General features: G+C 41.8%; 1 protein-coding gene across 1 annotated transcript in view; it reads right to left on the bottom strand.

Moving 5' to 3' along the window:
* LOC128694879 (uncharacterized) overlaps nt 1-12,538 on the bottom strand; it is a 44,402-nt gene extending 31,864 nt beyond the window's left edge. The window contains exons 1-2 of the mRNA XM_070094250.1: nt 10,910-12,538; nt 7,694-7,863 (exon numbers count right to left, since the gene is read on the bottom strand). Of these exons, the coding sequence (XP_069950351.1) occupies nt 7,694-7,863; nt 10,910-12,538 (1,799 nt within the window). The remainder of the gene's footprint in view (nt 1-7,693; nt 7,864-10,909) is intronic.
* Nucleotides 12,539-14,716: the final 2,178 nt, after the last annotated feature.

Genomic DNA, 14,716 nt, shown 5'->3' with positions numbered 1-14,716 from the left:
GAGAAATAACGTTAAAGAAACGTTTGAATACCAGTGTTATCAGTGCGTCGCATCAATAATATTACTTGTACTGTCTCCGGTGTTATGTTCACCTGTATTAGACTGAAAGAAACCTGTTCTGGAAGAAAAACTTTTCGGCAGCAAAGATTCTCAAGTGTAGCACATGTATTTTATTCCTCAAATATCTTACTAACGCAGTTTGTGACCTACTCCTGACTAAGTGTTAGTGTGACCCCCTTTATGAAGGCCACATAACTGACCTGACACAACTGAACTCCGCGTCACAACCTCGAGGAATAAACATTAACCATCTCGATCAAATGCAATGTCTGAAATAACCACTTTGATATTAGTGGCAGAATCGACATGGGCTTCTGTGATACAGTATGGCACTAACAGAACCCTACAATAGTTGACACCATCGAAGGAGAGGATCATAGATGACATAACGCAATGACTGATACTTACAGGTATCTCGTTATTTATGAGAAAATGAGGAAAACAAAAGGGTTAAATCATGAAAATACGCATCGGTAAAACATACTACAAGCGTCACGAAGACAGGCAGGATCACTCTCAACCAGATGGCTGGGAGTGAGAATCATCTCAGTGGTAAGTCTTTGAAAAGAGTTTGTATCTTGCGATAAGTAGACGGAGGATCGAGTCTCCGTTACTCGTTGCACTGCACGATCTACAAGTGTTTATCGTTTAACATAAATATGATAATAATTTGAAGAAAGAAGGGCTGAACACTCAAAAAATGGCGAGGCCTGTTTAAATTATTCATTAATATGGCCACTGACTATGACCATACTTATGAATGTGGCCTAATAGGTCACTCTGAAATCTGCTTCATGACGCAATTAATATGTCTTCGCCTCGGTATTTCACCATACTTTTCCCAGGAAACCAACATGCCCTAGTCACCAACATGTATTGATCATGGAGACATAAGAACATAAGAACATAAGAAAGAAGGAACACTGCAACGGGCCTACTGACCCATGCGGAGCAGGTCCATGACTCCCCCCCGGATTAGCCCAATGACCCACCCAGTCTGGTCACCTCCACTCAAGGAAGGAGCACGGCACCAGACCCAGCAGCACAAGCTAGTCAGGCCCAACTCACACCCACCCACACCCACTCATGTATTTATCTAACCTATTTTTAAAACTACACAACGTTTTAGGCTGAATAACTGTACTCGGGAGTTAGTTCCACTCATCCACAACTCTATTACCAAACCAGTGCTTTCCTATTTCCTTCTTGAATCTGAATTTTTCCAACTTGAGACTGGTGAGTAACCAATGGTACTCTCGAACAGACTGGAGCACTTTATTTTCCGGCAAGCGGGCCATTCTGGGAGTACAAGTGATCAGTGAATCGTGACAAGCTGCGATTGGTAATCAAGACGAGATCAGACGAGTCAGACACATGTACAACAGTTGGGTATCTTTATTGTTGACTCTTTTCGACAGTAAAGATACGAACTTTTGCACTAGTGCTCTACTTATTTACTTACACAACTTTATTGTTAATCCACTAGTTATGAGTGAGAAGAGTTGAATTTGAAAGAAACCTGACTAGCATGGGTCCGTAAGCCTGCTGCAGTGCTCTCTAATTCTTAAATTCTTACTTCTGCTAGTGGACCCCACCTCCTATGATGCCATCATCAGATTCAGCACCTCACTTCTTCTTGGTCCAGTATGAAAGGCCTCATCCTTATACATGAACTTTACATTGATCGAGATCCTGAAGCTGATCGCTTCTTCAAAGTTGAGGGACTAATAACCTCATCATTACCACTCCACTGCTTCTTTCATCTCCAATATTACTTTAACTACGTATTCGGGTGAAGTACCTGAAAATCAAGCAATACGTTTCATCAATAAAGATACCCAACTGTTGCACATGTGCCTTAATCAACTTGTCGATATTGTATACCATTAACATAACGACTATAGCAGCCAGATTGGGGGTGGATCTCTGCGGTGAACAATGGTGGTCCGCTTTTTTAACTGAACGTAATAGAAGCCCTAACTAATGATCATAATAAAGCGCATTTCACTATCACTAAGTAAAGAATAAGTAAGGAATGATTTTCAAAACGTGAATATTATGTTCGATGAAGTTTCACGAGGTCATTCCCGCAGCCAGGGTCTTATGAATCTCCATTCACTGTCTAAGAGGTTTTCGGTGTCGTTCAAGGAAGGCAAGGTATAAAAACGTGACCGTTCTGATGGCAGACCAATAGAGGTTACAATGCCAGTGGACAGCCTACATCAGAAATGTAAGAGCACAGGAGGTTTAGTTCAACGGGCAGAGGCTTTACTTTTACTCTCCAGAAAGTCAGTACCATAGGCCAGGATGCTTGATTTGAGTTTAACCTAAATTAAATTGCATAAGCCCAGCTTCTTGTTGGGAAGAACCATTGGCTCTCAACAAGGGAAGTTTTAATGCCCCAGCATAGAAAGAAAGGCCATACTGAGAACACTACAACCATACTCGAGCGGCCAAAGGTCACACAGAGGCGAAACACAACCCACCGGTCTACACCCTAGCACTTTTAAAGATATCCTGTACATACAGTGCTGCTATTATTAACATTTTCGGATGAGAGACCTGTGTCAGAGGCCGTCCACACGGAAGAGCAGCACAGTGAAGCAGCACGTGAGAAGCATACTGCCTCAACCGAGACCGGCACTACAAACAGCCACTACAAATACGGTAGAAAGCCGATGTCATACAACAACACCCCACTCTGCGTTACTCTCCAACTCCACCTGTTGATGACGACATGGCACTGTCATCTACATACATGGCATTGACTCTCCTGAGGACAGTGTCGACCACACCACTGCTCTGCGAGGGAAGAGAAACGATGTCTGTGTTATGGAAGGTAGAAAGTACGTATATGTACTTGTTTTGTGAATAAAGAAAGACATATGCATGTCCTCGTTCTGAAAGGAATGTGAAACAGTGTTCTACACATGTGTATGTATCGTGATAAGACGTAATAATGTACATTATTGCTCCCGAAAGGTGTATTTGACAGGTTAGTACGAATTTTCTCTACCTCTGTCAGTTTACACCAATGAATTTATCTATATTTTTATCTATGCTGGTATTTTTTTCTGTATCTATCCCTGTGCTTGTACCTGTACTTATTCTTGTACACTTGCCTGTACCTGTCTCTACCTATTTATATTCTTGTGCCTACAACAGTAGCTGCACAAGTATCCATATCCATACTGGGACTTGTACCTGTATCTGTCCTGTACATGTATCTTAATGTATACCTGAGCATGTACCAACACTAACATTCATTAAGGCTTAGAATGTATTGTTGCTTGGCGGTAATAGCATGCCTGCAGTGCAAAATACACGCTTGTTACTGTTGCGTGTGAGGGGAGAGGTGTGGAAGGTCAAGAGGAACCCTGGACACACCTAGTTAAACACGGTGGACGCAGTCTACCACTGCCAGCCCCTGTTATCACTGCAGCGATTAAACTGTGCATAAAAGAGACAATAAATTTAAGAGTAATATCTATTTTTGTATAAAAAATATGGAATAGTTAGGAGAAATATATTTTCGCCTGTCTTAATTAATTGGATAATTTTGTTGTATAAATTGGTAAATTACTTAAACTTGGTTCAAGAGATTTACGAGTTTGTCCAGTGTGCATGACTTTAATAGCATAAATATGCGAGTCGCTCAGCTTAGAAATCAAGACTTGTTCCCAACATTTGCAAGCCTCTGGACACGTAATCATATGCAACGTGCTAATAACGTTATTTTTTACCAACATTCTTGTATTAACTCTCATAAAATCTGAAGCCCAGAACACTGTTAATGTAGGCTCCTGGATATTTAGTCTAGATATATTTATACCCTAAAGCTTCACAATTTAAAAAAAAAAGGATATATACCATTCTTTTTACACAGTTTTATTTACAAGCTATATTATCTTACCTTGGCTAATTTCAAAGCCTAGTTCTACCTAGCTTATACTGCTGGTCAGGTCATTAAATCCCCCCTACTAAATTTCTGTTGATTTTATTATTTAACCTAGAGAAATATTTAGACTGTTTCTGGTGCTGTGAAGTTTTATTAATTAAAATAAGCGTAGTTTTATTAATTAAAATAGTATTTCTTATCATAAGCTTCAAACTTTCGGTGTTGATGTACCCTCTTCAGATGTGATGAAATGGTTGAGAAAACCGACTTGTTAAAGACTCAGACACTTGTGCAGCATTTGGAAATCTTGACTGAGGAAGTGTTTCGCCAACGAGTACCTTCTTCAGTCCAATACAGAGAGGGAAAAAACGTTATTACTGGACTGTGTAAGTGTCAAACTGCCAATTTTAGCCGATAAATTAGGATATTTGTTTCCATATTATAATTTAAGACCTCTTGTGATCTACTTCAAATTCTCAACACTGGTGTATTGCTGGATCAGCTCTGGGCTGTGTAAGTGTTAATTTGACAATATTATTAAACAAAATGAGGTATTGGTATCCATGTGCTAACTTGAGAATGCCTTTTTCGTGTCAGTTTCAAACTATCATCTGTGCTGTATCTTACCCAATGGAAGGTTCAGATTTTTACCAGGCTTAATCCTGGTACTCAGTTTGCCATTTCAGTGATTACATTTTTTCCGCAGGAAGTGGAATTTCAAGCTGAACAAATTAAAACGAGACGTCACACTGAACGAAGTCTACATTATGTTTTTAAGTAATTTCTTTTAGACGTTTAAGAGATATTTGTATTTATCTCACATCCTGCAACAAATTCTGAAAATTAGGCTTAATTCAAGAATTTAATTATCTTTCCCAGTGGTGTACTCCAGTATATCCTTGAGGTGGGAAAATAACCAGTGGGTGTTTCATAAGAATCAGTCTATTGGTTTCCGTGACTCCGTGACAGACTGTCTCATGAAAACCATTACCTCTCTGCCTCTACGTCGCCTACTCTGGTGGTGAGAAATGTACGAACAAATCCAAACTAGTTTTACGATGTGTGACTGGTTGAGATCTAGCTCGTGGACTTCTTAAGGGTGTTGATCTACATCTTCCGTGACTCATAAAGGCATTGAGTTACAGCTTATGGGCCTTTAGGAGGTGTTGAACTATAAGTGCCAGACTTCTTCAGAGCATTGAATTACAACTCTTGGACCACTTGAGGATAGCCCTTTCGAGGGGTTGTATTGTAGCTCCAAAGTCTTTTGATGGCACTGTATCGCTTGAGGATTTTAAGGTACGTTGAGAGTCATGGAGCTGGTATTATGTGGTCAGTGGGTCTGACGTTTTCTTGTCGCTACCTTTGCTGGTGATGATTCATCAGTAGTTGCTGATGCAAACACTGGCTGCATGAAAGCTACCGCATTATTATTTTATTTAGGGGGAGCGTAAACCCATAGGGGTCGTACAATCCGCGGGAAAATGGGCAGGAGGGAATCAGATTCGATTCAGAAAATGGGAGGACGGATACAAATCCTTGCGCCAGGAGTCCCTTTCTGGCATAAAGGAACCTCCCTTGAGTGCGACATCATTGTTTGCCTTGATCTTTGCAAGATTCATCTACACCATCATGAAATTTGTAAAAGCGTCACCCTTGAAATGAGCGCTGCAAATAAGACACGATCTTGTTTCAGGATCCTTCTTTTGTGCGCTCTTAGCCAAATAAATCTACATTCTACAGTGTGCCTGATTCTTTGGAAATTCGCGTAGAGTGATCAAAGACCCAGGTGAACTTAAGCCACTTTAAACAAAGCAAAAAGTTGGGATTTTAATTATTGGTTGATGGATTAAAATGACCCCATACGCTGGAGGATAACCCTAGGCCATATAAACCGAAAGGTGTGTATATCTCAAGATCGATGGACATCGACTCTAGGCTGAGGGACTGAATATCTCATTCTCCTCCTCATCTTTCACCCTTCTTCTCTCTATTGGACTTTAGAAGCCACTCTCTGGCGAAACATTTCTTCTACAAAGATTCTCAAATATTGGACAAGTGTCCCATTCTTCAACTGTTGGTTTTCAATGTATATACCCTGAGAGGTTACTTAATACCTATATTAGAGAGAACAGGTAACCTGCAGTCTTAATAACACTTATGTAGTCCAATTAGCCAACCAACCGGAGGATGACCACTTTGCAGTATTGACTGGATCATTGCAAGGTTAGGAACTACTGGTGTGACGTCAAGCAGACATATCAGGCGCTGTTGGTATTTTACTCAGAGCAGCACAAGGCAGCAGATATTCTAAAATTAATATAAATTCGTAACGTAATTAAAAACAGGCTTAAAAATTCATCTATTTGCATTATGTTATGTAATCGTCCAAGTTAATCAATAAATATTTAAAAGAAAAATGTTATTTTAACCGAGTTTTCACCAAGTTGTGGCATAGTGGGTTATTTAACCAGGTCGTAGGATTTACTAGTCATGAATAGTTGAAAATATTGCGGTACTTACTTCCATAATTAAAAAAAAAGACTAAGTTGTAATCATCATTTATACCGAGGGGTCAGGTTGTAAGTTTGTTACTTAAGAACATAATTTGTGCAGTGGTGGTGTGTGTGTGTGTGTGTGTGTGTGTGTGTACTCACCTAATTGTGGTTGCAGGAGTCGAGACTCAGCTTCTGGCCCCGCCTCTTCGTTAGTCGCTACTAGGTCCACTCTTTCCCTGCTCTAAGAGCCTTATCGTACCTCTTCTTAAAGGTATGTATGGATCCTGCCTCCACTACTTCACTCTCCAGACTGTCCCATTTCCTGACAAGTCTAAGGCTAAAGGTCTTCCTATTATCCCTGTGACTCAAATGAGTTTTCAACTTCCAGTTGTGTCCTCTTGTTCCTGTGTCTCGTCTCTGAAACATTCTAGCCCGGTCCACCTTGTCAATTAATCTCAAAATTTTATACGTCGTCAAGTCGTCCCTATCCCTCCTGTCCTCCAGTGTCATCAGGTTGAGTTTCTTAACCTCTCTTTATGGGACATATCCGTTACTTCCAGGACTATTCTTGCTTTGAACCTTTGCTCGTTCTCCAATTTCTTGACGCATTTGACCAGGTGTGCATTCCTTATTGGTAATGCATACTCTAATGTGGGCCTAGTATACACAGTGTACAGTGTCTTGAATGTACTCACCTATTTGTGGTTGCAGGGGTCGATTCACAGCTCCTGCCCCCGCCTCTTCACTGTGTGTATATGTGAGTGGACCTGTTTCGCTGACTACTGGGCTCCAGAAGCCGATCATATTTCCAGCTCCAACAGGAAGGCATTTACACCCCCAAGAAAAATCCATCACCAAGTATCTTGCTACTCGCAAATCTCTTTAAAGCCAATTAATCATTTTCCTTTCTCTCCTTCCATTGCTTTCAACCTGACAAATTTCTCCTAAAGCTTTCTCTTCTGCTAATCACTTATACTCATCTCTGTCTGCTCTTGCATCTTCGCTCAGGTGTCCTCCCTAATATCCTACAAAAAATATGTATATATATATATATATATATATATATATATATATATATATATATATATATATATATATATATATATATGTATATATATATACTCTTCATCTTCCTCTGTTGTGCTCAAACTCTAGCTTCCAAAACATCTCCCTTATCTACCATCTTCACTATCTGTCAACATCCTACCAAGTTCTGAAGGTTCCTACAAGTACTCACAAGGACATATTAACGACCGTGTGGGAGTGTTCCTGTCGAGCAGTAGGAGCGAGGGCTGAGTCCTTGGTATGTCCTGGTGAGGACTTGATTGGCTCCTTGTAGGCAGAGTCTGCTGTCTGCTGGTTCTTGACGCTGGCAGGTACTTCCAGTAGGCCGGCTGTCTCTGATACCTGTTGAGGGAGAGAGAAGAAATGAGTTGGAGAGAGAGAGAGAGAGAGAGAGAGAGAGAGAGAGAGAGAGAGAGAGAGAGAGAGAGAGAGAGAGAGAGAGAGAGAGAGAGAGAGAGAGAGAGAGAGAGAGAGAGAGAGAGAGAGAGAGAGAGAGAGAGAGAGAGAGAAGAGATATACCTTCTTCTCTTACTGTTGTAATGACTCCGGACTCGTGACTGGTATTTGTGTGTAAACAATGTTACATGATGAATATTAATATATAACTCAGCGACATGAAGCTTTATTTTATTCACATCCCCCACATTCTCTCCCTCCCTCTCTCTCTCCCTCCCTCCCTCTCTCTCTCTCTCTCTCTCTCTCTCTGCCTTTCTCCCTTCCTTCTTTCTCACGAGTTCTGTTCATCTGTTTTCGTCTTTGTCACCTTTTCCCTCGTATATTTATGATATACATTTCCGACAAGATGAAGAATCAGACACATGTGCAACATTTAGTTATCTTTATTGTAGACGTTTCGTCTAATGTCTTCCAATTATGTCCTTGAATTTGTATTGGTAAAGCCACTAGTTTGCGAAACGTCTACAATAGAGACATCTAGATGCTGCCTATGTGTCTAATTCTTCACCCTTCCCCTCCTTTCCTTCCTCTTCCTGCTTCCCTCTTTCCTTTTCTCTCACGCCCTCATAATCTCTCAGTCTTTCAGAGAACATAATATTCAGCCTGCACTCGTTGAATGCCAGTATATCAAACATTAATGAACTCCCGTAATGTTTGAGGTCACTGAAGGATGGTCATCATTCTACTGTATACCAGAACTCATTATTGACTATTGTTTATCACCATGGTAACAAGGCAGGAAGACCTTTATGGCACAGCAGGGGAAGGGTTGTAGATAAATGGTTCAGAGAACCGACATGTTGATAAATTAGACACAGGGGAAGGGTTGATAGAGTCCTTCGTAAATGTGTAGGAGTAAGAACATTAGCTTAGGGAAAAGGTTAGACAATTGCAGAAGTGTGCATATTAATTGGGACACTGATGAAATAAGACATTGATTTTGAAAATTAATGTTTATTTGAAAAATACACGGCAATGACATGACACGCTTTGGCATAGAATCGACCAATGTTGAATACATTTTGGCAAGTTCTTCGTGGCGGTGACAGGTCCTAATAACAGTTGAATAGTCCTGTTTCGCGATCCTACATTTAGTTATTGCCCATACATTCTCAGTTGGGTTGAGGTCACGAGAGTTTCCAGGATAATTTAGAAAGCTTAGCCCACTCTTTTCGAAGAATGTCAAGATTTTACTGGAAATGAGGAATGGAGCAAGATCCTGCTGGAAAATGCCTTCTCCATCAGGAGAGTCTTTATCCATAATGGAAAGTAAATGAGTTGCCAGGATTGCCTTGTATGTGCCACTGATCATCGTTCCATCAATAATAACAAGCCGTCCAGGGTCTTTGGCAGTAAAATTACCCAAAAACATGTATTAGGTGGGTGTTTTGGCACTTGTTGACTGTGTCCATTCCAAAGAGGTTCGCCTTTGCTCTGTTTCACCACCCCTGATCTGTACTCATGTACTTCAAATGCGCCTCTTTTGAAAATATAACTTCTCTCCATTCATCTGTCGTCCATACCTTATGATCGAGTGCCCACCGCAACCGTATTTTCTTCATACAAGCAATCAATAAATGTTTCTTTACCGGCTTTTTGGAAGTTCTGTCAGCTTCAAGGAACTTTTGTCGAACAGTTGAAGATTCAATATTTATGCCAGCTTCATCTATATCTCTCTGTAGATCTTTGCTAGTTTTCTTGGGTTCCTTCACACTGTTTCTTACGATACCTTGTCATCGTGAGGTGTTGTCTTGCTTTTTCTTCCACATCTCCTCGACGCAGCGCTCCACAATTACCAATGTCGTCAGCTCTCTTCAGTTCCCGACCAGCAGTTGACTTTGCTAGGCTCAAATTTTTGGCGATCTGTCTGATACTCAAATCAGCATGTTTTCTAAGAACTATAATACTTGAACCACTTCAGTGATGGTTGTCACTGGTTCACTGACAACTACTTCAGTGATGGTTGTCACTGGTTCACTGACAACTACTTCAGTGATGGTTGTCACTGGTTCAGTGACCACCACTTCACTCTGCCTTCCTCTTGCTATTTCACCCATCCCTTTTCTATCTCACTCATGTAAATTCACCCTTCTTACCATGTCACTTATCCTCTTGCTAATTCAATCTCCCTTTCACTCACTAATTCTCTCATTCTTCCTCTTAGTCTCTCACTAACTCACATTCCATATCCTCTGCCTCACACCAAAATAATTTGTGAAATATGTCGACTAACTTCGCTGTTTTCCAGCATTTCCGTAGCACGAATCACAACAATGACTGGAACAGAGCTGAAAAAATTCCCTCATGCAAATCGCAACTGCAAGAGAAGTCAGGTGTTTTTGTTTGTGTACTTATAGAGTTGTACTTACCGAGCTGTGCTTGCAGGGGTCGAATTTCAGATCCTGGCCTCTCCTCATTACCTACAATCGCCGCCATTATTGGTACTGGGTCTCTTGGACCCTATCATACCTACTCTTGAAACTGTATATTGAGGTTTCCTCCACCTCCTCATCCAGCTCGTTCCAATTTTCATCCTGAGACTGAAAAAGTATTTCATAACGTTCCTTCTTCTCTACTCTTTGTTTCCCTCAACCCGAAGGATTGAGGGATCGGTGTGTGTGTGTATGTGTGTATGTGTGTGTATGCATGTATGTGTGCATACATGTGTATGAATGTATGCTTGCGTATATTTTTTTGTGTATGTGGGTGTAGAAAACAGAAGTAAGAAAAGCATATCGTCTACATTTGGATGGATATTTCTTAATGTTTTAGGTTTGTATAATACGCTGGTGAAAATATGATTAAATCAAATTACAAACTAACAATATCTCATTAAGTGAAGACTCAAGTCCGGCTCCATTAGACTAATAAGTCGGTGCGATAAATGCTCCAAATACTAAAAATAAAAAATCACTTATATTACAAAACTCACCTCATCTCCTCGTTTCCTGCTCGGGGCGTTCTGATACATTCTACTGAATACTTCATTAAGGGCTGCCTGCTGCTGTTGCTGCTGCTGATGGCGCCATTGTGGCTCTGGTGCTGGACTCTTGTAGGTGGTTCTGCCGATATCCGCATCCCTGAGTGGTACCTGGTGGACAAGCATTGGTTTGGGTCTAACGTCGGTTCTTCTGGTGATGACAGTGGTGAGTTCGGGCCGCCTGGTACCGTGTGGCCGGTCGAAAACATCGCTGATGTATTTCTGCTGTGATGAGGCCAGAGGGGCGGTAACTGGCCCATATGACGCAGGTTCAAAGTATCGCTCGTGAAACTGATCTCTCTCTCTAGCCAGGTAACTCCTGCTGGCGGAGACGCCCCCCATCCGACTCCTGGTACTTGTTGAGAAGTTGGTACTTGCTGGGTAGTTTGTCCGTGTTAGATAATAAGTACTTGCCGAACTGTTGGGGTTTGTTGGATAGTTAGTGCTTGTTGGGTAGTTGGCGTTTGTTAGGTAATAGGTGTTGGCTGGATAGTTTGTGTTTGTTAGATAATAGGTACTTGCTGAGTAGTTTGGGCGTGTTAGATAGTTTGTGCTTGCTGGGTAGTTGATGTTTGCTGGATAACTTGAGCCTGTCGGGTAACTGGTATTTGTCGGGTAATTGGTTTTCATTGGGTAGCTGTTGCTTGCTGGATAATTGGTTTTCATTGGGTAGCTGTTGCTTGCTGGATAATTGCTGTAGCTGCTACAGCCGCCTGACCCATACGAACCAGTATTCGTATTTCCTGTGCTGTAAGAGTCGCTTCCAGTAGTACAATGACTGCTATTGCTAGTACTGTGGTATGCATTACTGCCAGTGCCACTGTGACCGTTGTTACCAGTGCCACTGTGGCCGTTACCAGTACCACTGTGACCGTTGTTACCAGTACCACTGTGGCCGTTGTTACCAGTACTGTGGTGATCTTTATCCACAGTGCCACGGTGGCTTTCATTTCTTTTATGACTACTGTTGCCAACCCCTTTTCCTCCATCATCGTTCTGGACGGGGTGAGTAGCTTTGTATTCTGAGGTGAGAGGCTCCAGGTTCTTGGGAACGAGGCCGCTGGCGATTATTATGGGCGGACTTTCTCTGTCTTCCTCTTTCTTCTGTGTAGGTTTTGCACCTGTCTTCACTAAGTTGTGTCTTGACTGTTGATTCCTCACTGGCTGGACATCGCGGCTCTCTTCCACACTGGACCCCCAGTTATTTAGGGAGTGGTTACCATAGGCGTCTTCGTTGTAGTAATTCTTATCGTAAGGATCGTAGCTGAGCGAGCTACGCCGTTGCAGTACCGGTCTTAAGGGTTCTCTAGGCATATAGTCTTCATATTCCCTGAGCTCCCGGGAATATTGGTCACGGCCAGATTTCACCACTAATGGGACTTTGACTTTATGCCATAGACTCCTAGGAGCGGAGAACCGATTGACCATTCCTCCCGTGGCACCAGCAGCGTCACGCCCTGTCACCAGGCGAGACCCTCCAGATGCTGACTTTGACACTGCGAGAGAGACAGTGGATATGGTGCTCTCAGGGACCTCCACAGCCGACAGGGAAGCGCCTCGAGGTGTCGCCTGGTAGGACATAGTGCTATACAGGAGCTAATAGGTGTGTTTATCTTACCATTGTAGTTCAGCTTTGTCAGCTCCAGACCTATGAGTACATTCTGGCTCAAAGATGTTCTCTGGTCTACTAGACTGTCAATGAAACCTGACGAACCAGCAAATTCTTTAGATTTAGATGTGACGTGATGATCATGCTGATGGTGAATGTCCAGTCTCCCCAGAATCAAATTTTTAGCACTTCTTACTTTTCTGCTTCTTTCAATTTCTGCAAACTTTTACGGGAATCATTGGCGTCATTTTTTCTCTGGACCTCTGCCCACCGCAACGTTTAAGAGAGCACTGCCACCCACCGTGAGCTTCCAACCACTTAGCGCCACTACTCATCACGCTTGCCGTGCTGCCCGCTACTCCATCCTCGAGTATTGATTGGTCCACTCTGGACTGGCAGCTGGACCCTGATTGGTTGCCGACTACTTAAGTCGTTTTGAACTGCAACTCCATTGGTTTCAGTAGAAGCAATCAGCGATTACTTATCATTTGAAAGGTTGAATTCAATTGACTATTCACAATTCTATATGTTTTAAGCATTTTTTCTGACTCCGGAATGAGCTCCACTTGGCATCTGGTCATGGACATGCAAATTTCTCCCACTGTTATGTCAGTGGTTGAGTCCTTTAAATTACATTCCCAATTATTTCATTCACCTTGTTATATTACTGATAAGAAATGAAATTATCGGTCGTTTTGATTTCAACTTATATGCGCAATACGATCTTTAACACCAGCGCCATCAGGTGGAGGGGTGGTCAACTACCAACCTGGAGTTCTGAAGCCTTGGAACTATAACTTGGGGTTCTAATACCTAGGAACTACCAATCTGGGGTTCTGAAGTCTTGGAACTACGATCTTGGGGTTCTGAAACTTGGAATTCCATAACTAAAGGGGAGTCTAACGTCTACCACCAAAGCACAAGAATCTGTCATAATTTGACTTTTAAATAATGGATTTTTAGGTCATTCCTCTGAAGTGGAGCTTACTCTTAATTTTTCAGGGTCTCCAGTGATATTATTCCGGGGTTAAGATGGTAGACAGCAAGACTGGTAGATTCACAAGACATGTGCAACACTTGGGTATCTTTACTGTAGAAACGTTTCACCTGTTCAGCAGACTTCTTCAGTTGAGTACAGAGACAGTTGAAGAAATGAAGATGTTAAGTGTTCCGTCCCACGGGATGTGTCTCATTCATCTACTTGCTGGTATTTTGTACCATTATTACAAAGTTAGTAGACCAGTGAGATTCTGAGATATCTGCATATGACTGGGAAGTTATCTCAGTGTTGCTGTCTACAAATTCTAAACCCGTTATGTAATCATTTTTAATATCTGGAGCTCTCTATCTAGATAATTCTGACAAATGTGCGGCAACTGGTCATCTTTATTTCATGTCTAATTTTTCAAACTGTTGGTATTGCATATCATTGATTTTACGATATCCCTATCCTGTGTTATTCCTACTTGACGCAATAGACTTCGATAGCATATTCAGAGCTTTATTTTCCGGAATCACATAACTCAAGTTTTTGCTTTAGGTCTGAATGACCAGTTTAGTGGTGCCAGCTGTATGGTGGCCTCGGCGAGAGGGACCGCTGGACTTAGTGTCACATTGGTGGAACATGGCAGCAGAGTTTGCTGCCGATACCTAGCAATCTCCACTGTTAGTGGTTTGAGTGTGAAGATGGAATAGTCAGTAACACTGTAACGGGACACGGAAACAGCCATCGATGGCTTACCAGTGCTAAAATTATTTTTCATTGTCAGGTCGACCACGTCTGCCATCGATGTTTAGGACTTCACATACATGTCTTCCATCTGGGTAAACTCTCTGACATGTAACATAATTAGCACAGAAGGGTGGCACCGTGAATCACACCTCTGCTATGTTAGTGGTCACCCTCCTGCTGTTAACTCTCCCGAGACACTATACTGCAGTCCGCAGCCTTAACTAGAAAGAGAAAAGTATGATTAGCGAAAATTATAAGGCGATAGTGGTGCTTACTGGTATTGTCTCCTGAATTAAATTTATGGAAAAGTTGAGGTTATTCCACAAAATACGTATAAAACATATAATGTATATTAGCCTTCGTTGCGTTATGAGAGAGAGAGAGAGAGAGAGAGAGAGAGAGAGAGAGGGTGAAAGAT

The sequence above is a fragment of the Cherax quadricarinatus genome, chromosome 45 (genome assembly GCF_038502225.1).
Source record: "Cherax quadricarinatus isolate ZL_2023a chromosome 45, ASM3850222v1, whole genome shotgun sequence".
NCBI classification, from domain to species: Eukaryota; Metazoa; Arthropoda; class Malacostraca; order Decapoda; family Parastacidae; genus Cherax; species Cherax quadricarinatus.
The sequence above is the reverse complement of the archived record's forward strand: the minus strand, read 5'-3'. Positions and strand labels throughout refer to the sequence as shown.